Source organism: Epinephelus lanceolatus, chromosome 14, assembly GCF_041903045.1.
Source record: "Epinephelus lanceolatus isolate andai-2023 chromosome 14, ASM4190304v1, whole genome shotgun sequence".
In the NCBI taxonomy this organism is placed as follows: Eukaryota; Metazoa; Chordata; class Actinopteri; order Perciformes; family Serranidae; genus Epinephelus; species Epinephelus lanceolatus.
This window is the reverse complement of record NC_135747.1, coordinates 6,842,953-6,866,526: the sequence shown is the minus strand read 5'-3', so window position 1 is coordinate 6,866,526 and position 23,574 is coordinate 6,842,953. Positions and strand designations below refer to the sequence as shown.

The following is a 23,574-nucleotide window of genomic DNA, read 5'->3' as shown; positions in this document are numbered from 1 at the left end:
TTTTGGAATAATATTGACTTTGTATTGATGTAGCTATAAAAACCTGCGTGAATCTAACTTCACACTCCCAACCCTGTAGAATTCAAACCTATTTTCACCTTAACACCTCTTCTTCTCACTTTATTTTGTCCTCCCCATCATCCTCTTCCTCCCGATCCTCTTTAAATCAATTGGTCATTTACACCCTTATACATTCCTGCCTTCCACCTTTCATCCCTTTACCCTCTCTGCTCTGTGTCTTCCTCTTAATTCCCCTCGACTTGATTCTCACCTCATCTTCCCTCTTTCTCCATCTATCAGCTGTCACAACCCCTTCTTTCCTCTCCTTCACCTATTTATCCCTTTCTCTCTCTCTCTGAGGCCACTGTAAAGCAGTGGCAGTGTCCTGGACATTTTCTCTATTAGTGTGAAATACAGTTTCCCGGGCCAGAGGATCACGGCGTGTGAAAGCACTCCTCTTACTCACAATAAGGTAGGCATCCATTTCTCCTAACGCTTACCTTTTGTCCTGAGCACAGACAACAACACCTCCATTAACAAAGCAAAGGAGGACACTCTGACCAGGCGGTAAGTCTATACATCCCACTGACTGCATGGAGCCTGGGCTGGCCACGAGGTGACATGGAGAGGTCAACCTCTCAGTCAGCGTGCATTATCTCTGTGGTTACAGGAGGCAGTGACACAGCTTGAGACCAGCCAATGTCAAATGAGTCAGTTTGTTCTCAGGTTTTTCTTTCAGTGAAACTAAAGAGGGATTGGCCACACTGTATAGTTTCACTGCCAACAGTACTCCAGTGTTCCCATTCAGAGTTGCCAGACTGAAGTTATGTATGTACTGTCTTTAAGTATATCAAGAGACACAGTAAGGAGTTCTGCTCACTCTTATCCAGATGGATGGGTAAAGTCTGCGCTGTGGTGCTACATCAGCAATTTCTTTTTTCTTTCTTTTTCTTTTTACCTTACCATCAGGGTTTACTATAAAAAAATCAATCCATTCATTCCTATGACCACTCTATCTTGTGTGCCTGGACAGGTCATCAGTCTATCACAGGGCTGACACATATAGTAGACATAAAACCATTTAGACTTTCCGGTTTACCTAACCTGCCTTGTCTTTGTACTGTTGGAGGAACCCCAAACACCTGACAACCACGCAGACATGAGGAGAACATGTAAACACAGATAGTCTCCATCCAGTGAAATCAAACCCTGAACCTTAAGGTTAAGGGCCAACAGCAATAACCACCATGATGCCAACAGTCCTGATGAACTGCATACATTTGAGTCATCACTTTACCAATATGTCATATGGTGTATATGTTCATGAGCCAATATTTCAACAGCTCTGGACCTTATGAGCTGTTGTGCTTGGTTGTGACTAGGGATGTCAGTTTAGGTTAATTAGTCTTTTGATGGGTCGACACCCATTCACCAGTAAATAACAAGTTAAATTTTAAGAAAAAAAGAAACACATGATATACAGAAGGCCTCTCCTTTTAGTCCAGCACTCCATTCCATCAGTGAGCTTGGCACTGTATTTCCATTCTATCCGTTCAGAGGTGATAAAATTTTAATGTTTTGCGATGTAAATTTCTTGCCTTTTATTTTATTTTCTGTTGGCTTTGCTGAGAGACAGCTGGCAAGCTGCATTAACATGTGGAAACATGACCACTGCCCGACCTCAGGCCTCTGCTAGTTCCTTGCCAGTGCACACCACTCTGATTGGATGGGAGCCAATGTTAGCTAGCTCACAGCGATTACAGCTGGTAACGGTGTTCTGATGGTAGAAGACGTTCCAGTGGAAACATTGTGTCCACCCTCCAGTCATCCCAAGGCCCCCACTTTAGCATTTGTTGACTATGTTAGCAGCACTAGCCATGTTGACACTGCCATGGTGATTAAAGAGCTAACAGTAGTTAATTATGCTAAAAGGGATTTGTGGTTTAAAATAGAGCCGCTGACTTACCAGGGCGAACCAGGGCGAGACTGGCGGGTGGGCACAATGTTACCGCATCAACAATGTAGGGTCAGGACGGTGTTATAGAAATGTTCTAGGCTAACCTGAACTGAATTCTACATTTATATAAAGCCGGACCTCTTCTTTTCACAAATTTGAGTTTTTAAATCTTTTCATTGGTTTCTTGCTTTGATGTAGACGTGTAATACTTGTCTTTCCTGCACCTTAAAATGTTGAGGCTGTTCTTTTCTTGGTTTGCAATTTTTTTATTTGATCTCAGCCTCTCATGCCATGTGTGTTGAAAGAGTGATGGATCACTGTAACCCCTCCTCTTGCCCATACTGGTTGTGATCAACCACAATTTCAACATACATATGGTGAGTGGGTGTTGTATTGATAGATCTGAAGAACTGTTACCCCATCCTGTATTTTCTGGTAGCACCAGCTGTTGTGAACACTGTTGCTGGTGCAAAACAAAGCATGGCCATCGTAGTTACATAACTGGACAAAAATACTAGGAATCTTGGAGCTGCAGAGTTATGGATGTGTGCCTTACAGTTCCCATCAATGTTATTTGTTTGCCAAGATATTCACTTCTTCTTGCTGCACTGACTAAACCACAAACAAAAAAGGGCTTTTGACAACAATGGAATATACTGTCGAAAAAAACATATACACACTAGAAAAAGAGAATTACTGATCCTCGACCATGCAGATACTAAAGCAGCTCAAGGCTCAGTTTTCCCCTCTGCTTATTATTTAAAGATCCCTCAGTGTTTCCCCCTTTTGTAATTCCCTCAGCATCGTCATGCAACTTTGATGAACAGTAACCCTGTTAAGAGCCTGCCAAAGAGGCTATGTATACAGACTGTGGGTTGACATAGCCTGGGACAGTAATAGCTTTGGCTCTGCTAAGGCACTACTCCTCTCTACCCCCAACGCTTGCAAACGTGACGCCAGCCAGCTGCACAAATCTTACGCAATAACTTCAACTGACTGGCCAACATAGAGTGATCAAAAATTCACTGAGGCTTTTAAAGCGTGTACAGTTGGCGTGCAGCCATTTTTAGTCACAAATACTTCAATCACCTGACTTTGTCATCTTGAAATATTTAAATGTGCGTGCTTTTGTAACTGACTCTTTAATAGGGGTGTACCAAAACTCCAGAGGACCTTTTCTAAAAATCAATGCTTTGATATCCTGCAGCTGTCTTGCAGTCACTATGAGATTATTGAATCCATTCAGACACAAAAACGAGCATTCATGAAAGAATCCAAGCATTCATATTGTCTGCAACAACAGCAGGCTCCGTTAGCAGCTCCTCACAGCTGTGAACATACAGTACAGTATCATGACTAATTAAGTCGGTGAACACTACTCACAGAAAACCAACAACAACGTGACTTTTAAACAGCCTGAGGGCCACTGAGTAGTAGGCCTATCCACTGAGCTCCAAGGAGAGTACTGAAGGCTGTGAGCTACGGTATTCCAACCACCTCTCAGGAGGCCTTCTAATATTTCAGGCACAGAAACTCAATTATGAGGCCGAGGTTTTGATTTCTTAGAATAATAGGGCTACAGGGCTGAATTCAATTAAGAGCACCCAGACTATATTTGGCAATCTCTCAGAGGGAGCCCCACAGTGAAACACATGACATTTGCATTTCATAGAATTAGTTATAGGTCTAATAGAAAAGCGCGTTGACAGAGTAGGAGTTACATGTGCCTGGAGGAACACGGAGAACATTTTAAGAAGGGAAATCAATAATTGATGGTGATAGAGGCGCAGTGGTTTGGCGCAAACACAAGCGCGTGATTGTCAAGTTGCACACGCCAGGTCTGGCCAAGACTGATCCCATTCCCCTTAAAACACTAGGGGGAAGAATTGCAGTGCGCAACGCCACCTGTGTAAAGGTGCCTTAAACAGGCACATACATAACCCCTACCCCATAGAAACATAATCCCTACAGTCTAAAGGGAGCGTTAGAAGGTGCCGATTAGGGACCGAGCGCGGTTATTAAGTCACGGTGAGTCTATCTGGGAGGGAAAATGCGCATATGGTGCCTTTCTTCTCCCTCTTACAAAGTGATATTCCACGACTGTGCTCTTTCAAGGTGTCGAGGGCAGCTGCCAGGAGGCAACGGCTGAATTACAATGCGCCCTGCGCAGTCTTCCTCTCGCCCCCCTTCACTGACAGTGCATGTGCCCACGGCGTTTTCTGTGACCCAGTCTTGACAGCTGACAATGAGCTCCACGCGCAGCTGACGACGGCTTGATTGTTTGAATATTGGCATGTGCAGCCCCAACCTGAATCAGCCTCTCAATACAGTCACAGCCTCACCGCCTGTACAGAAAACTGATGCTGATAAAAGAGAAAAAGGAAAAACAGCCGAGCAACTAAAGCGTTTTTCACTTCATGTATGTGGCCACAACTGCCTGTCAGCTGCCGTTGAGCAAATCAGATGAAGCTGCTGATAAACGGACTGACCTTGCAGAGCAGACTACAGAGGTAAGCTGTAATGTGCATGGGTAAAGTGAAAGAAACCTGCAAATCAAGTCCAAAGAAAAGCCCACCTCATCCTGCTGCGGCTGATTCTGTCTCTGATTCGGCTGCTCCTTGGTTGCTGTCATTGTAAACTCCTCGTATGATTAAACTTGGTTGAATCCTAAAGGAAAAACGGACAGATTCCCGTTTTCCGTGGAAGCAAAAAGTCAGAAGAGGGCAGGATGCGGTGGCGTCTTGTCAACTGCGGAATCTTAAACAGGAGTGGGAGCGAAGGGACGGATCCGTCACGATTGAATATCTGCGAGGTCTTGGACGGACGAGCGTCTGACGAGAAGCCAACGCAGCCTGTGCGTTCACATCAGCCCCGGGAAAAAGGGAGGAGAGTTTCGGACACGCTCGTTACCGAACCGAGAGAGCCGAAGTGTTCTCACATTTTACCACCCTGCCACTTCTCTTGCACGTCTGGGTGAGGAAGTGGTGGGCTCGATTACTCTCTCTCCCCCTGTCTACTCTCAGTGATGCTGGTATTTTGGAGGATGGGGGGGTATAGCACAGAGAGGAGGAGGAGAGGGAGGAGGGGTGTTCAAGTGGTCTTGTGATGGTTTCCCTGGAGGATGGGGGTAGCGTTTGCTGGATTAAAAAAAAAAAAAGCCTTCCTGATTAGAGTGCAGTGTGAGCTGTTTTGCCGGTAGATCATGTCTTTCTGACACAGTGTGACAGTGTTGTTAATACATGCTGAAACGCCCAGTCAGTGAGCCTGAAGCCGGCAGGAGCTGTCCACGGTGCTGAAAGCCCCGCTGCACATTCATCTTCATCTCTGGCGTAGGCGCACTCACACCACCTCTGCTTTTTCCACCACGCACTAAACACTGGCCACAGTCTCAGTCACACGGCTACTTTCTTGCTGGAAGTCGTGTTGTTTTGTTATACAGGAGCTTTTACTTGGCCTTAAGCGAGGAGCTTAAACGGTCAATAAAAAGAGATTCACCACGGCTCGCTGTGGGATGTTAAATGCGTGCGGGGCAAAGATGCAATTGTATCGGTCTTAGGAGTACTTAGCAGTGAAATGAAACCTGTGAACCCGACGCTATATCAAACTTACCGCCGGGCTTATGAGAGAGATGTTTTCTGCGGTCAGTCTCAACTTTATGATGCTGGAACCCACACGCTGGAGCCGCACCGTCAACACACAAACAGAATGAGCTGTGATCTTTAATGTCTGTGCCAGACACGGATCAATATTTTATACCTGCATTTGCCTGTTGAGGCGAATCACTGAGCTTATTAGAGATTGTGAGGTGTCATAATTCACACACGCTCCGACTGCTGCCGTACATGACACCACGAGCGGTGGAAGCAAACAAGTACATTGTTAATGTTAAATACCGGCATTGTAGGTTTCTGCAAACCACAGATAGCTTACATTTGTATCCTGTGTTTCAGACTTACCAAACCAGTGTTTCTAAAGTGATGTATATGAGCTGACTTTGTCATCTGGAGGTGGAGGGGATGGTTGATGGCGTCAGCAGCCTCAGGCAAGATGCTTGCCAAGCGGCAGACCACTGTTCAGAGCAACTAACAACAAAACCGGTTGTTTTTTAGCCAACCATTGCTGCGTTTCCAGCGGCTTCTTAGCCAACAAACGTGGGTATTTTTTTGACAACCCATCACTGTGTTTCCAACAGGGATAGTGCCATGAAAAGCGGTTGTTTTTTTAAGCCGAAATTGATCGTTTACTCAACATAACCAAGTGGTTTGTTTGTTTGTTTGTTTGTTTGTTTTGTTTTGGTGCCTAAACGTGGCCACAGCATAGGTGAAACCTTTCAATGTATCCTACACAATAACATACAAATGTAACATATCAGTGGTTTGCAGAAACATACAATGCAAACAGTTATTCTGGTGATTGGGTTGCACCGGTACTGTGCATAAGTTCAGTTCTGAGATACTTGTGGCTTTATTTGGGTATTCTATTACATATATATGGGGCACATACTCTACCATTCTACTTACTTTTTAAATACTAATGTGTGTATAACTACACACCACTATACTAGCTATGCTAACATGTAACAATGCAATACATGCACTGTGGAAAGACAATCAATTCCACTTACTGACTGTTAACAGACAGCACACTTTCCCCCTAAAATAATGATGACTTATTGATTTGCAATAGTTTTTTTCTTTTCCAAGAAATGTTACACTACCACCCACAATTAGTTGTGAGCTGCTCCTCTTTTTCCTTTGTCCATTGGATTTTGTAAAAAAAAAAAAAAGTCAACAGTATATTCTATTTTTATACTGATTGTTTTGAGTGTCTTTATTTTGGCACTTCTGCAGTGTGAACTCGACTCAAAACTGGTTTAAAAATTAGTATGTGGTATGGATGTGGGACACACTGTTTGTGTGCAACACTAACTCAAAACTCTGCTAAAATAATGATGAAGAAGAGAGCAGTGCATCATATCCCAGTCATACTAAATACTCCTCTCACTGGAGGCTGCCATCCCTCCTGTTTTAGCATTCCTCTCAGACCTGTAGCAAATTACAATTCGAAATCAGCTCAATATTCCCACCTCAAACCATAGCCTTTATAACAAACTCAAAAAATGTTATAACTAACATATTATTAAATAAACCAAAGACAATAAAACTGATCATTTTGGTCAGATGTGGTGGCCTTTCCAAGTCCATGGTCCTGACAATGCAAACACAATAAATAATACTGTGCATGCCAACATAACGTTTTTGAAACTCTACTGGAGAGATGACAGTGTTCCTCCAATATCCCTCAGTGACCCTTTATGCATAGTATGGAAGCTTCAGCACTTCCATTTCTTTCCTCTGTATGACTGTAGAGATGAGATCATTTTAAACAGCAGTGGAGGAGAATAAAGCAGTGTTGAAAAACTAGCCCGCTTGTATTATAATAAAGGCACAAATCGATCTGTGTGCTCTATTTTGTAGACAAGGGTGATCAATCCACTTTGAGAAGTAAGTCGGTCCAAGTTAGCCCACGGCACCACTCAGTGCTGCTATTGCAGCTGTATTGTTATGAGAAACAGGTCCCAAAATTTAGTTAGCAGAGCCACTTTTCTCTAACAGAAATACTTGATCTGAGATACTTCTGTTCCCCCTCTTCTCTGATGTAATAGGTCTTGTATGGAGTATTTGTATACCATTCATGGTCAGTCATCTGTGTGGGTGGGCTCTTCTTTCCTTCCAAGTCAATGACTACAATTACCATCACACGGTTATTTGCCTTCACCAACCCAGCAAGTTACAGTTACAGTTTACACTCATGTCTGCGTAAACACGGATGCTTCACACACATCTTCCCTCTGTAGCACAGATCTATGCAATCACAACAATTTCAAAGTGGACACCCAAGATTAATGTAATAAATTCAGTATCTGACCTAATGTTATGACACTGAGTAATGGCCAGAAAATATTGTTATAGTGAGCGTATGAATTCTTGAGTTATGGCCAAAAACATGTTTAGTGAGGCCACAGTGACCTTGACTTTTGACCAAATTCTAATGAGTCCATTCTTAAGTTCAAGTGGACATTTCTGCCAAATTTGAAGAAATTCCCTCAAAACCTTTTAGAAATATCACATTCATGAGAATGAGAAAGATGCAAAGTCACAGTGACCTTGACCTTTGTCCACCAAATTCTAATCAGTGTATTATTGGGTCCAAGTGGAGGTTTGTGCCAAATGTGAAGGAATTCCCTCAAGGTGTTTTTGAGTTACTGTGTTCATAAGAATGCAACAGATGAGGTCACAGTGACCTTAACCTTTGACCACCAAAATCTAATCAGTTCATCCTTAACTCAAATGGATGTTTGTGCCAAATTTGAAGAAAATTCCCTCAAGATTTTCTTGAGATAATCCATTATAAGAATGAGACAGATGCAAGGTCACAGAGACCTTGAGCTTTGACCACAAAAATCTAATACATCTTAAACTCAAAGTGGACATTTGTGCCAAATTTGAATAAATTCCCACGAGGCGTCCTTGAGATAACTTGTTCACAGCCATGGGATGGACAGACATACGGACAGATGGATAGGCAGACAGATGGACGGACAGCCCAAAAACATAATGCCTCCAGCCCCGGCTATCACTGGCACAGAGGCATAAAAAAGAGCATGGGTTAATAGACTAACCCTAAATCTAGAGCTACATGACCCAGGCAAAAAAAAATCTGCATCCTCTCCAGCTGATGAAGACCTTGAAATGTAGGAACAACATTGTCGTGGTATTGCATTGTTGAGCAAGCCAATATTAATCCTAATATGACAAGTAAAATATGGACAAATTATGAGATCAGTCATTTTTTTCACATGATCTTGTTTGGCTGCTTTACTTGCATTGACTTGCATGTTTTCACTTCAGATGATTCAAGAGAAAAGGTGTTTAGTATGGGCTTACAAATAAGACACCACCCTCCACACTGTTAAATGCAAAGTATTGCTATGACTCTTTAGTAAATGGACACTTGTTGCACCCACTGCTTCTTTTCATTCCCGAAGCCCCACATCTGATGATTCAGACTGGTTTGGGGTAGTCTAGATTCACCATACCTTAAATCTCAAATTATTAAGCCTAAAAACAAACTATATCTTGACACATGGCCCATCTGCAAAACAGGACCACAAATGTGCCAAAGCAACATATCCTCATACGATGATTCATATGATATCCTATGAATTAGCTTTTCATGAATGACGTTACATATTTAATGTAAAGTTATGGCAATATTAATTTGGTTACAACATTTCGGTCAGTCCAACCTTTATCAGGTATATCATCATCAATAATAATAACAACAATAATAATGATAATAAAAATAATAATAAATGACTTTATTAAGGACACAGAGACATGTATTATATGTAATATACCTGATATATATATATAACATGTAATATATAATGTAAAGAACATGAAAGCAGGCATTTGGCCCTCAGAAAGCAAAACTTAGATCCACTCCGCTCTCACCACACTGTGACAATACAGAGTAAATCCCCTGTCAAATATCTCAAGGAATTGGGAGAAATGCCAGCGAAAGACCTTCATATTGGCACTGAGGGCAGACTAAACATCTCTCTCACCCAAAACACTGACGCTTAAATATTGACATCTTGTGTTTGACCTGCTGTACCTTCAGAATGTCAAAGACGTGAAATTATTATAAAGTAAACATACCGCGTAACAAATGTGCAAACAGCGTACAGCGGTCGTCCTTGAAGGTCAACAAAAGTGTTGAATTTGAGGTGAAAATCAAGAAAAAAAATCTGTTTTATCCTTTGTGGGTGTGTTGAGTGCATTAGCTGAGCTTACATTAGCATAAATTCCTCTTAACCTTTGCTTGTGTGCACCACTTTCTGAGAGAGACTAATGGCGTTTGCCTGTTTGGAAGAGGGAGTGATACACACATTGGATCTGCTTGAATGATAAATACATCTTCTAACCTTTAGTGGATTGTTTCATCTAAAGGTAAAGGTTGAATCTACACTGGTTAGCTTCCATAAGCATCTTCAAAATTGTGGGTTCTATCTGCAATGTTAAGCACAGTGATATGACTGTAATTGACTTTCAGTGTTTATAAGGTCACACAATACACAGCTTGTATCCACTCATTATGGGACAACAGTATGTCATTGTCATTGTGCATCTGCTATATATGAAGGGAATATCTGATTCTGAGGAACGGTTCTCGATTTAATACCCCCAGAAAAGTTGTGTTTTCTGAACTCCGGTGGTTTAACTTGTCACTTTGCTGCAGTGTTGTAGAAGTATACTCCAGGGTGAGTCAGTACACCGTGACATCACAGTTGGGTGCGGCTGGAGCTGCAACTGAGCAGACCTGTCATCACACCCAGCAGTGACACCTAACACTTAAAGCCAGAGAGGGGAGTAAACACTGCTTTTCAACCTGGTGTTAACTTACTCATACATTCTTCACCACCATCACTGTGTTCTTTAATTCAAACAACTGCCCTTTAACATATCTTCTGATCTCTAACAATTCATATTAATTAAAACCATGTCTAGAGTAACCCCACATTATCTTCACCTCGCAGCTTTTCCAAATCCTTTTTGCTAGAAGACTGACACTACTTAGATGGAAAGATACAAATCCTCTGACATTTTGTAAGTGGAATAAAGTACTACTGAACTTCTTGACACTTGAGGAAAGCAAATATGCCAAAGGGCACCATGCAGCTCAGTTTAACACAATTTCTCAACCGGTTATAATGTTTTTAAATAAAATGGATGCATGCAAAATTCTAACGTAGGCAGATAAAGGCTGATATCCCCCCTATTGTTTTCAGTTTATTTGCTTTTATTTTTATTGTTTTAGCCAAGTTATTCTTCGACAGTTTGAGGTAAATTTATGGGTGTTACTTTAAAGTCTCTTTGTATATTCTGAGGCTATGATGACCTGTAGTTTTGCTCAGTTACTTGTTTACAGGATGAAAACCTGCTCTGCTCAGAGATGTAGAAGTACACATTCAATAATGTTGAGGGCTTCAACATTATTACTGATTTATATGTTGTATTGTGGGCAGATTTAAACAGAATATGTGTCAGATTTTTTGACATAGACCTATTTCTATTTATAGAGAAACTGGCAACTTTATAAACACTAAATCACAATGTGTAGTTTAGTAATCCATCCAGGTTTAAAAGTGTATTTAGCTACTTGTTATAGCTACTTGTTATAGATTTGCCACTGATCCCATGTACATCAAATGTGCAAACTTTGTTAACAGTAATTTGGTTCTTTGGTAATTAACAGTTCACAAAATGAAACCTTTTTTTCTCTCAAACTCCATGAAGAATAATGAAATTAATCGGTTCCCTGAACAGGTACGGTTGTCTCCTAACAATATATCAAGTTTTTTATAACTTAAACCAAATGTGAAAGGCACAATATTGTTAAATGTACAGAAAGAGCATTTTTGGAAAACTCTGCCTCCCCAGGACAGTTGGGACAGTGGGTAGGGTTCGTTGGGTATCATTTAAATAGACCAAAATTGCAGTCTAAATTTGAACACCTTATAATTACATTATCACTCTTTAAAAAAAAAAAAAAAAAAAAAAAAAAAAAACAGGACGGTAACTTATTTGTAAGTTCTAAGTTATAAAGCCACACCCAGACTAAGCCTAATTTTTTGTTCCCAAGATACAACAATCATTAAAAAAATATACAGTAAAAACATACTAGAGTACTCCATGTTTTGAAAAGCTTTACATTGCAGTTTCCTAAAAGCATGTTGTAAACATTTAATATGTTCAAAATCAGTTATTAATGTTAAAAATATCACTTCAATATCAACACTTTCGCCCCTCTTACTGCCTTGTTGCCCTGTACCATGTAATTATTTAGCCCTGACACCAGCAGAAAATGTTGGCACTGTACATTTCTGCAAACAACCAATATGTTACATTTGTTTGTTTTATATGTATCAATATTTCTCAGGTGATATTGTATATGAGCTGACTTTATCATGCAGAGGTGGAGGGGATGGTAGATGGCATGTCACCTGGTGGAGACACATGAGTCTTTTTTAGCAAGACATCTGCTTTCCTGCCAGGACAGTGACATGTAAAGCTGTTGCTTTTTACTATGAAATACCTGATTTTTACCAAAATCAGGTATTTCAAGCTCAAAATTATGTTCAAGCTAAAAAGTATGTCCAATCATACAGTTTCAACATACCCGCTAAGTAGTAACATATAAATGTAATGCAGCCATGGTTTGAAAAAAACATTTTTTTCTGGAGATTGGGTTGAAGTATTATATAGGTATTTACAGTGTAATTTAAGTCCCTCTAAAACAAAAAGTTGTTACCCCCTTATTCCATAACCTTTCGTCTTATTCCCTTGCACTTGCATATGCGGTAGTACCCAATAAGTTTTGTATTGATACCCTTTATATGCTAAATAATAAAGTTACTTACAGGGTGAAATCTAAAGTGTTACTCAAACCTTCACCATCTCAACCTTTAGAAAATATAAAGATAAGATAATACCAGGACAAAAAGTGCCAGTTTTCTATTCATAGTATAAGACATGAAAGGGGGTTGCGGCAATCTCATTTCCTGATTGATGACTTACTGCGCATTCACAGCTGGAATCATGTCATCTTATACAGCAGAGTTACAGCCACAGTGATTGCAGTAGGATTGCTGCAGGATCTCTGATTTCTCTACTCCCCATCAAGCACTCACCCTTTTCGAGCAGTGCTCCTTCTCCAGCTTGTTTAAGGTCTGCTGATGTTCTGTGAGTGAATACCACTCTTGGTGTCCTGCTTCAAACACAACCCATGCATAGCTCTGTGAGAATAAAGGCTGTGGCATTAAAGTTAAGCAGGCTGGGATGAATTTCCGGCACGAGATCAAAGAAACAGCTTTAAAAGATACAAGTTTGGGTTTTTTCTTTGGTTCGTTTTCAATAAACTGTCAACAAAGAATCGTCATTTTGTTGAATAGGTGAACATGCTACTCCAAAAACACCTCTGCCTGTGCACTGACTCTGTATGAGAGTATGATACACTATAATTGCCAAGGTGAGTTGTGAATTATAAGGGGTGAAATACTTCACTTAAAACTACCTAGCACAGTAGTAGAGTGGTAGAGAAAGAGGGTGTGGGGGTGGAGAGACAGAGAGCAGGAGAGAGGGGACGGAGGGAGAGAGGCAGGGAGACAGAGAGCGAGAGTGAGAGAGCCCTGGGGAGGTGTTTGGCTGAGGTGTCTGCTGTTGATAAAGTATTTATGACCCTGGGGCAATTTAGTGCAGACATTCAGGAACTCCACACTATGAAAGTTTCATGACCAAACGTCATGTGGCTTAGCCGGAGCAACTCCACATTCAGCACATCACTGCTAGCACTTCTGACTGGGAGCTATATTACCACCCTGGATTCCTTAATAAATTGCAAAGTCAAACTCTTCCGTATTTGGTAGTCTGCATTACTTTTCCTTCAGTCATCTTGTTTGACGTGAAGCCAAGTCACAAACACTGAAGTAATTCAAAAATGCCATTATGTCAGATTTGGCCCGTTCTCTTATCTCTTGGAAGCTTTAACCTGTAATGCTGATTGAAGGGTTTGAGTTCTGACTGCACAAGCACAGTGCAGCCATCACTGCTGATAAATCTGAACGATGTTTATAGAGAGGAATGGGTTTTTTTTTTCTCTTTGTATGAGCCATACTGCACACACTTGCTGATTTATTTCTTTGATCGCTCTCCTCCTTCATTAGAGGCCAGGTGATTGCAGGGATTTGACAATTATTACAAAAGCAAATCAAGGTTTTTCAGATAGATACAAAGACTCTGCTGTTGCTCTGAGAAACTGAAAGCCTTCTTACCTCAACAAAATGATGATTACATTGTATGCATTAATCAACTATCTATTGATTTATTTATTACATGGTCTGTTTGGCACAACCAGACAGAGACCGAACCCTGTTTTGAAGTCTATCTGGAAAGCAGTGATTCTTTTTACAGTTGGTATTTGCATATCAGCACCAATTTGAGGATCCCAGTGCCTTGAATACTGACATGAAAATGGTCGATTTGCTTTGCAATTTGAGTTTTTCAAACGATCTGCCTGGGGTGCACAAACATCAGACACACCACATGACCAGGAGAAGCCCCTTTCATCGTGATAGAGAGTGAGCAAAGTGAGATAATTCTGCAAAATATTTCACAATCACAATCACTTCAAGTAAAACACTGCTCAGCAGGGGAAATAGCACATTTAACCTTTGCAATCTTAACAAAAGGAAATGCATTTCAAGGTTATTTGGAGCCAAAAGAAATTTACAAATAGAATGAGCTCAAAATAGTACAACACATAATAACTTTAATATCTTTAATTGTCTAATATGTGTTCCAATCTTTGACTGTGCATCAAAGTAATAACTGTAATTATATCATTAGACGGGATAAATGCATGTGGACTTACTGAGGGCCAAATTAGCTGCACCAAGCTTAAATCTTGGGAACATGCTCCATCCAGCAAATATTCATTTATTAATTCAATTTCATGCAGCGGTGTTCAGATTGCAAAGCAGCGAGGCACCCTGCTGTTGACATTGCTACGTCATTCATTTCGCAGTTAATGTAATTCATTTATTACTGTTGTGTTATCCCACTGTGCTTGTTGATATCATCGAGGAGTGTGTCAGATGAGCTGAATGAAATCCTAATGAGGGTGCCGCCCAGAGTGACAGGAAGGCGACACCAGCTCAGACTGTTAGATGCAGCTCAATCAGACGCCTGCTGATGTGCACATACAGGTTCTGTACAGGTGAAAGACATGTTAGAATACCCTTTGTGTAGAGAAATCTATGGGTAATGTACAGCATTATTTTTCTTGATTTACAGTATAATTTTTGTACTAATGGTGTATCATTACAGTACATAAGTAGGTACAAGGAATCAAAAAGTGACGTTGGGAATTACAATCTGGGAACTGGGCTGATTATACTGTTAGTATCTTCTAAATAGTAGTTGTAGTAGTACTGGTACTTTTATTTATATTATGGGGTACAGTATGACTATATTATTGAGAAACAAAGTTGGTAGTTTGGAAGAAGATGTTGTAATGAATTCCGCAGCACTTCTGCTGCTATTTATTTAAAAACATGTAGTTGCTGTTATAGGTATGGGGTATATTTCTGTTTTACTTTAAAGGAAGTAATGTTAGAAATATGCTTAAAGACATATACGTTGTCAGTATTAATCAATTGAATCAATCAATCAATCAATTTTTTCCTATAAAGCCCAATATTACAAATAACAATTTTCCTCAGAGGGCTTTACAGCATACGATATTGAATTGAATGTCATTGTGTGTGTTGTAGAGTATGCTTACTGTACTTAAGGTGTATGACACCAAGCCGAGGTTTATGTGGACTGATACTGTTGTTGATGGTCTGACACAATTGTTGTAGAGTGTAGTAAGTTGAAAAGTTTTTTTATGATGAGGTTTCTACAGTAAATATAGCTGAATTGAAAATCAGTAGTGTTCATCAGTCGAAACAATGGTAGAGGAAGACTGATTTTATGTCCCATTCCAGTGTGACTGGACAGCAAAGGACACCAACACCACAGTTTAAAAAACTTGAGTGTCATTGCACAATATCAAAATTGAAATATAATATGACGAACCATGGAACATTTCAAATGGGCTTTTAAATTAAAATTTCAACTAACGACAGATGATTTTGGGTTTAATTCTGCCACGGCACTTTTGCATCCACACCTCAGAGGACAGACAGAAGCTGTACATTAATGTTACTGTTCCCAAAGCCTGTATCATAACCAGTTTCATAGCCCTGAGACTAAATAATGGCACAAACATTCGTGCTGCTACTGTGTTTATGTGTTCAGGACCACTGTGCCACCACAGCAACATCCCTTTAGAAAGCAACACATTAATCAGCTACCATATTTGTACATATTACACTTTGAAAGAGCATATTTCTGCATGCACATCTACTGAACTTTAATATTATTATCAACAGATGCTGGTTAAAAAGAAATAAGTGTTCGATTATTTCAAATATTCTAAACGTCTTTCACTATGGATGTGAGCTCCACTTATAAGGGCAGGAGCATGTTTTTTTACGAGGAACAGGTTTGGGCGAAGGACCCACAGGCATCCACCTTCCCTTTTGTATGTAAACTCGTCTCTAGCAAAAAAAAAAAAACAGGTCCGGTGTGAACCCACCTTAGTGTCCGCAGCTGAAACACTGAATTCCTTGTGGATTGTGGATGCTGGAAAGTGAAAATCTAGAATTTCCCACAGGGATCAATAAAGCCCAACATTCCACAGTTTATTATAACAATATACTGTTGCACCAACTTCTAGTGGTTCAGCAGAATAATAGTCGTTGTTGTGGAGGAGGAGGAGAGGGAAGAGGAGGAGGAGGAAGGCTCATCGTATGTTCTTAACCAGGAAAGACCTGGTTAAAGCCTCCAGAGAGTTGATATACATGCTAGGACTTATTTGTAAGAGCAGTCTGATGAGTCTCAACAGACATATGTACAGATGTTACACAAATTAGCCCCACAGTACTTGTTAGACAAGTTGTGTGTTCCTTACTGTAAATAAATCCCATGAAAAGACCAAATGTAACAAAGAATGTACTGACTAACAAGTACTGTGTGTATAAAAGCCTGTTATATATTCTTCCTCTGTGCCATAGAGTTCCACTGTCGTCCAAAACTATTAAAAACAAATCAGAGAGCCACACTGTTGCACTGGGTGATATGTTCCTCTATTACCATGAACACACCAACCTAGTCTCACAGAAATATTTGAAATGACCACAACTTCTTTACACCATACTACATGGTGGTGGCATGTAATGTGCAATGCAAAGTCATTTAGGATCCTTTGTTGTGATGGACATATGGACTCCCTGGTTCAAGAACAATAGGTGGTGGTTAATGTTACAACCCCATAGATAGTATGAAAAGCAAGAAAGTCCATGCAGAGTAGAGGTCAGGTGGTGAAAGGGTCAGCTTAATATAACTTACGTTCTTTATACAAGTAGTATTGGTGCCTAAACTCAACTGTGTAGCCACCATGTAATTTCAACAGTACGTGCCACCAACACTTAATGTGGCGTTAAGAGGTTTCAGTTATTTTACATACAGTATTTCTGTGAGATCACGTTGAACACACTGCAGTGTATTCAAATGGAGGCCCACGCTCACTGTCCTGCTGCCCTAAATACACACCAGACAAACTATCCCCATACAATAGTTCGTTTGATATCCTATGAATTAGCCGCTCACTAACAATGCTATGTACCTAATGTAAAGTTACGTAATTAACGTAAAGTTACTGAGATTATATTTAGGAAAAGGAACATGGTGAGGACATACGTTAAAATTACTCAAAGTTCACATGGTTCCAAACATGTATCTCAGGAGGGAAGTCCCTGGAAAAAGTCCTGTGTTTTGTGACCCATCCACCACCACAGCCTGCCTCCTAACTGGCCTGCTCAGGACAGCTTCCTTCATTACTCTCGTTAGGGCATTGGTTTCGTAATCGCAGCCTTCCTAAATATGTGGGTTATACACAAATTACTGGCTCATGATAACGTGGGATATGTACACACTTTGGTACATTACTTTTAGTAGAAAACGTATGAACAGTGCATAAGAACAGCCTGCATCAAAGTCCCAAATGTGGATTAATCCACAGCTGAAAATAGTCCCTAACAAATACACTACTTCCTCCTGTTTGAGTAATGTTTGCTAAAAACTACAGTCCCCAGCTAGTAAGTAAATTACTGAGTCATAAAGTTGTAAGGATCATTAAAACAAGTTTCAAATATATAGTTTATTTTGAAAGTGTTTTTCTTCAGTAGGACCCAATAAGCTTTGAGCTGAGTGCCACAGACAGGGTAGGGAAGTTGGAAGGTACTGAGGGCCAAATTCACAAAAGGATTGCGTGGCTTTTGCGCCGCTAAACCAGTAAAAATGGAGCAAACAGATACCATCTAATTCACAAAGCATGCGCAGAGGGTGAAATGCTCCACTAACTGCGCTGCCAAGCAGATTGCATCTCGGTGCTTCAGTGTTATTTGCACGTATTGAAATGAGGTAATATGCATATATTTGGCGCAAATATGCCCCTTTCTATGCAAATGAGCCTCATTGATAAACAACGTCTAATTCACTAACACCAGCGCTAATAGCCACACGCAGTTTGAGTGAAGTAAATAACTGGTGCAAACTGGGCGCTCCTCTGTGGAAGCCTCTCGCCCACACTTTACAGTGATCATGGCAGCAGTGATCGTCTGTTAAATCAGTCTATAAATAATATTTACTATAATATTAATATTAATTAATTAATATAATATTTATTATAATCATTATTACTTTAATGGCATCCGAAGATACTGATGCATTGGACAGGTGACAGTCTGCGGTCGTTCTCAAAACGCACTTCTGTCACGCACTTCAAAAGCAACTTTCAATAATTTATTACAAACGTGAACAAAAATGGTTCCATAATTCATATTAAATTCAAAAGATAACGAAAAAACAGCTACAAGTGAGAGGGAATAGTGATAAAGTGATCAGACTTGATCAAATCCACAGCCTCAACTCATCCGACACTGTTAGACTGACTCACCAGCAGACATCACTATGAGGGTACACAGTATTCAGTACTTTGCCAAACAAAGTCTGCCATTGTTCTGCCACGGTGTTCTAGGCGCAAAGCCAGCATTTATACTTTGCCATGTGGCTTATTGCAATCAGGGGCAAATCAGGGGCAAACTGCACTCAGCTGCCAAACTTTGTGGGTGTGTTTGTGCTGGTATATCATTAGTGCAATATCCTTTGTGAATAGGACGTTAAGACGGAGCAAACTGCGGGTGCAAGTGAAGTGCAATTCAAGGTGCTATCAGCAGCCGCAGTTCATTCTTTGTGAATTCAGCCCTGAGAGTCTAACTGAGACATTTCTGATGGTAGAAAAATTATTAAAAAATGATGCCATCCTTGTACTTCAAAGCATGATGCAGTAAATGAAAAATGTTGAATTAAAACTAAAACCATATATTGCTTCAAATGTGAATCAACAATATGAACCCAACTTCACAGGAGACATGTTTCATCTCAACTTTAACAAATCAATTAAAAAGTAATTTCCCTTGTATTATCCCTTTATTGTGAAATATATTCATTTAACAATATATTCATTTTGGTAATAATGCACAAACAAGTAGTCAAAACAAAGATTATGCAATGACGTTTACAGTGTACATTTCTCTATTTGCCCTCTTTCCTCCCAACCTTTTCCACTAAAAACAAACCCTCTGGAATACAAGCAAAAACACGCAGACATGCCTCTGCTCTGCCCAATACATAATGAAGACAAATTATGCATGTATGCAGCTAGAGGAGACACAAAGCATTATTCAAAATCAATACAGCCTCTGGGTCTTTGCACAAGGAGGGGGTGATGGGAAGCTCCGGCCCTCCCTCACTGATCAAAGGCAGGGCTGAAGCACTCACCATTCTCACATCTCAAAAGCATGTTTCTGCATTCTATGCATCATGGATCAACAGAGGCAGGCAGAGTTTGGCTACAGAGTAAAGGGCTCTGAAAGCCCTCAGGCAATCTCTGACATTGGGTGCAGCGTTTCATCCCTGCCATAGAAAAGCAAAGGCAGCATGCACTGCGTAAAGTCACCCTAATCGTTGACAGGAGTTATGCAGAACATGAGGATGTTTCATTATATCCATTCTGACGGGCTCTGGGGTGATTAGGTAACACCTGATTAATATTATGCCATAGCATGATGGGATACATCTGGATCTTAACATTGACTGTAAGAATAATTCCTGCAAAGCATAGAGAGCAGATTTACTTACCTCTATGACTATTTCAGAAACAACTGTAACAAACTGAGCTGAAGCCTGAACATCAGTAAGTATAAATAGCACATACATTTGCTATAATCAGTTTTAAACAACATGAAAAACATGGTCTGGACCAAAGACTTTTTGCTTAAAGAAAAAAAACAGATAAGTTTGTGAGGGCTCCAGACTATCCCTCTGTCAAATTGACAAATGTTGGAGGACTCCCTCAGGGCTCTTAAAAAACAGGCCAGGACTGGTCAGAATTCTGATTCTGCTGATTGGCCGGGAGCGTCACAACATTCTTAAAAATTAGGAGAGAAAAAACTGTGAATAGGAGAAAAGGTGGAGCTCAGAGGGAAGCACATTAAAACAAGAAAAGCCCTGCAGGACAGTGCAGCAAAATGCTGCAAAACTGCAGATATATTCACCAACAGGGTTAGTGTTTAAAAGAAAAAGAGGAAAAAAACCAAACTACAATTCTTGGATTGTGCTTTGAAAATCTAATAAATAACATCAACAATTAATCATGCTGTGGAGGAAAGCAGGAAATGCAAAGCCCAGTCAGAGCTTCAATGAGGTGGTGCTAAACAAATGCTCCAAAGTGTAAAAAATAAAACAAAAGATAAATATGAAATATGAATGTTTATTTCTGTTGCCTTAACCATGGAAGTAAACTGGCTATCTCTTGGTACTGAACACACTTGTTTAGTATTTACACAGTGTGTTTTCTGAATTTGTTTTGGTGTGTAGTAATAAAACTAAGAGATATGTCACAGTGAACAGAAAAAAATATCTAAAAGAAACGGTTACAGTATACTTGGTTTGTTGTAAATATGTGGACATTAGTATTACTATCACAGTCTGCCCATGTTCAAACATTCTTTTTGTTTAAACTTGGCAACACTGGGTTTAATAGTTTTATAAAACTACATGCAAAATGTTAGCCTTGTACTTTATTTGTTCTCTACCTATAAATCATAATTAGTTTCAAATTCACTTCCTATTTTCTTAAACCCAATTGAATAACTGTTTGATAAGGGTGTGGGTAGATTTCAAAATTGAAATAATCATGGCGCTGGGTGAATAACTGACAAGTAAATGTCGAGCAAAATCTGAACGTTGCTGGCTTGTCCTGTCCTTGGGGTTGTGTGTTTGCTTTTAGCCCAACCCCGACACACCACCAATGGGGGCGGCCACCTGCATATACCATATTATTATTGTCTGGGTAATGACATCTGATCACAAGTTTTGCTCATCAGATGGGCAGAGCTGGCAGACACAAAGAAAGCAATGTTGTGTCTGATATTTCCCTTTATAGCTTTGTGAAGTTTGAAATAACAAGAAGAGACAGAGTTCAGTGACGTTTAAACTCTGTCAGGAAGATTTTTCTGTCAACTGTACAGGCTGTATTGACACCTGGTTGAGATCTGATCACAAGATGTGGTCTGGCTAATCTGACTGCATTCTGATTGCAATGCAATCTGCATGTATTTACACTTTATTAAGTCCAGTCAAATTATGCTTGCATCCTGCAAATATTTGCTTCATCTTCCATTCACGCAAATTGAAGCCCACGGACCAAAAGCAAGCTTGTTTTTTGTGTTTTCTCCAGCGACTCCATCAGACCCACAGGTCAGTCGGTTTTGTATAATAATACACTACCAGACTTGAAAATACAAAAAAAAAAAGTAATGACAGCCTTTGTGAAAACTCATCCCACGCAGTCTCAGTAAAAGTTCTATGTAAGTCAATATGAATATAATTAATCAATTATAATTATGGGCAACAACAAACATACAGCATGCACGTATAATCCAATACACTATTGAAGACTCCTATCCACTGCAAAACAAATTCTGGTGTCTTATAAGTTACCATACACATATGCACAATCCTCCACACACAGTCCTCTAAGGACTAAGTAGTTTGAGCTAACAGAAGTGTGCATGTTCTTCTCAGACGTGGAAGGAATTAGAGTAGCAAACTTTTTCCACTTGGGGATAATGGAGAGAGAGAGAAAAAGAGAGAGAGAGAGAGAGAGAGAGAGAGAGAGAGAGAGAGAGAGAGAGAGAGAGAGAGAGAGAGAGACTGCAGATGAGATCAGTGAGGCTCAGGGTTGCCACAGACAGCTAACTTTAAACTACCCCAAGCTAGCTCAAACATTAACTTGCAACTGCCATGGGATCAATGATAGCCCAGATACAAAATCACCAGTGGCCCTTAAGTGGGCCAGTGTCTGCGACAGAAGCAGGAGCCTTCTACCAGACCCTTCTGAGGGAATATCAGTCCACCCAGTGCTGTGAAATTTAGTCTGAGCTTATTTATTCAAGGTCACAGGGTTCATTCCAATGCATTTTTTGCCTCGTCTCCTCCTTCAGTTTCCTCTTTTCCTCACTCCATGCTGCTTATAGGTACAATGGCTGCTAATTCAGTTGACATTTCAGTAAAATCAGTCCGGAGCAGTTTAGGAGGCTGAAAATTAATCAGCTGATTGTTTGTTTTACTGGCATTGATGGAGCTGCAATAGGAACTGATGACTTTAGAATGGGGGTATGTCTTAATGCGTACCATTATTGATTATTTTGCACATAAAAGATGTACATAATGTTTTCAAAAATATTAAAACATATTTTCATGTATTTAATTGCATATGATATTTTAAAGAATTAACAAATAAAATAAATAAACAAATTGATAAAAGAATAAAAGTAAAGTTTAATCATCTTTTGGATACAACAGAAATACAACTAAATAAATACAAATACAAGTTTGTCCTATTATAGTCTTGGAGAAGTTAATGCTCTTCTTACTAATAATAACACAAAATCAACTGGTGTTGATGATTTAGATGCTTTCTTTCTTAAACTTTCAGCACCACTAATTGCTGAATGCATAACTCAAATATTCAACCTGACATCACTGGAATAATCCCCGCAGCTTGGCCTACGTCCTTCCCTTACATAAAGGAGGTGGCAAAACCAATATAAATAACTATCACCCTATTTCCAAATTATGTTGCCTGGCTAAAATTTTAGAATCCCTGGCAAATAATCAATTAAGATCCTATCTCTCCTTGTTTTCTATACTCACTCCCTATCATTCTGGTTTTAGACCTATGCAAAGTACCATATTTGTAATCTCCCTGGTTTTAAATGGCATTGCACTAGCCCTGGATAAAAAAATGTCTTGTCCTGCACTGCATTTGACACAGTTGACCATTTGTTACTTTGAAAGAAACTTTCCTGTGTTAGTTCTGAGTCTGTCAGCGCCTGTGTTTTGAAAACTACCTCTCTAGAATGCAATGTGTAAAGAAGAGTGATGTTCATTCCAATTTTTTTAAATATTACAAAAGGTGTACCACAGGGCGCATTGTTAAGACCAATATTGTTTTCAATTTACATAAATGATATTGACCCCACCCCCTCTGAATCCTGTAAATTTGTATGTTTGTATGTAGATGAGACAGTTTTACATTGTTCTGCAACATCTGCACAATCAGCCATTGAATGTCTACAATCATCTTTTGATTAGTTCCAAATTCAATTACAAACTGGATCTTTACTGGATCTTTCAAAATTCATTCTGCGAATGGCATATCGATAGAGAGAGTCAAACAGTATGAATACCTTGGTATCTTACTGGAGGACAATTTTTATTTTAAGCACCATATTGAAATTCTGACTGCCAAATTGAAGACAA

General features: G+C 39.8%; 1 protein-coding gene across 2 annotated transcripts in view; it reads right to left on the bottom strand.

The window, feature by feature from the left end:
- dpp10 (dipeptidyl peptidase like 10) overlaps positions 1–23,574 on the bottom strand; it is a 336,082-nt gene that overhangs the window by 201,964 nt on the left and 110,544 nt on the right. Inside the window, exon 1 of one of the 2 annotated variants that reach the window (XM_033617237.2) lies at positions 4,533–6,739. The exons of the other annotated variant lie outside the window; for it this stretch is intronic. Coding sequence (XP_033473128.2) covers positions 4,533–4,589 — 57 coding nt within the window. The 5' untranslated portion in view covers positions 4,590–6,739. Of the gene's footprint in view, positions 1–4,532; positions 6,740–23,574 lie in introns of those variants that run through there. 2 annotated transcript variants of the gene reach the window in all.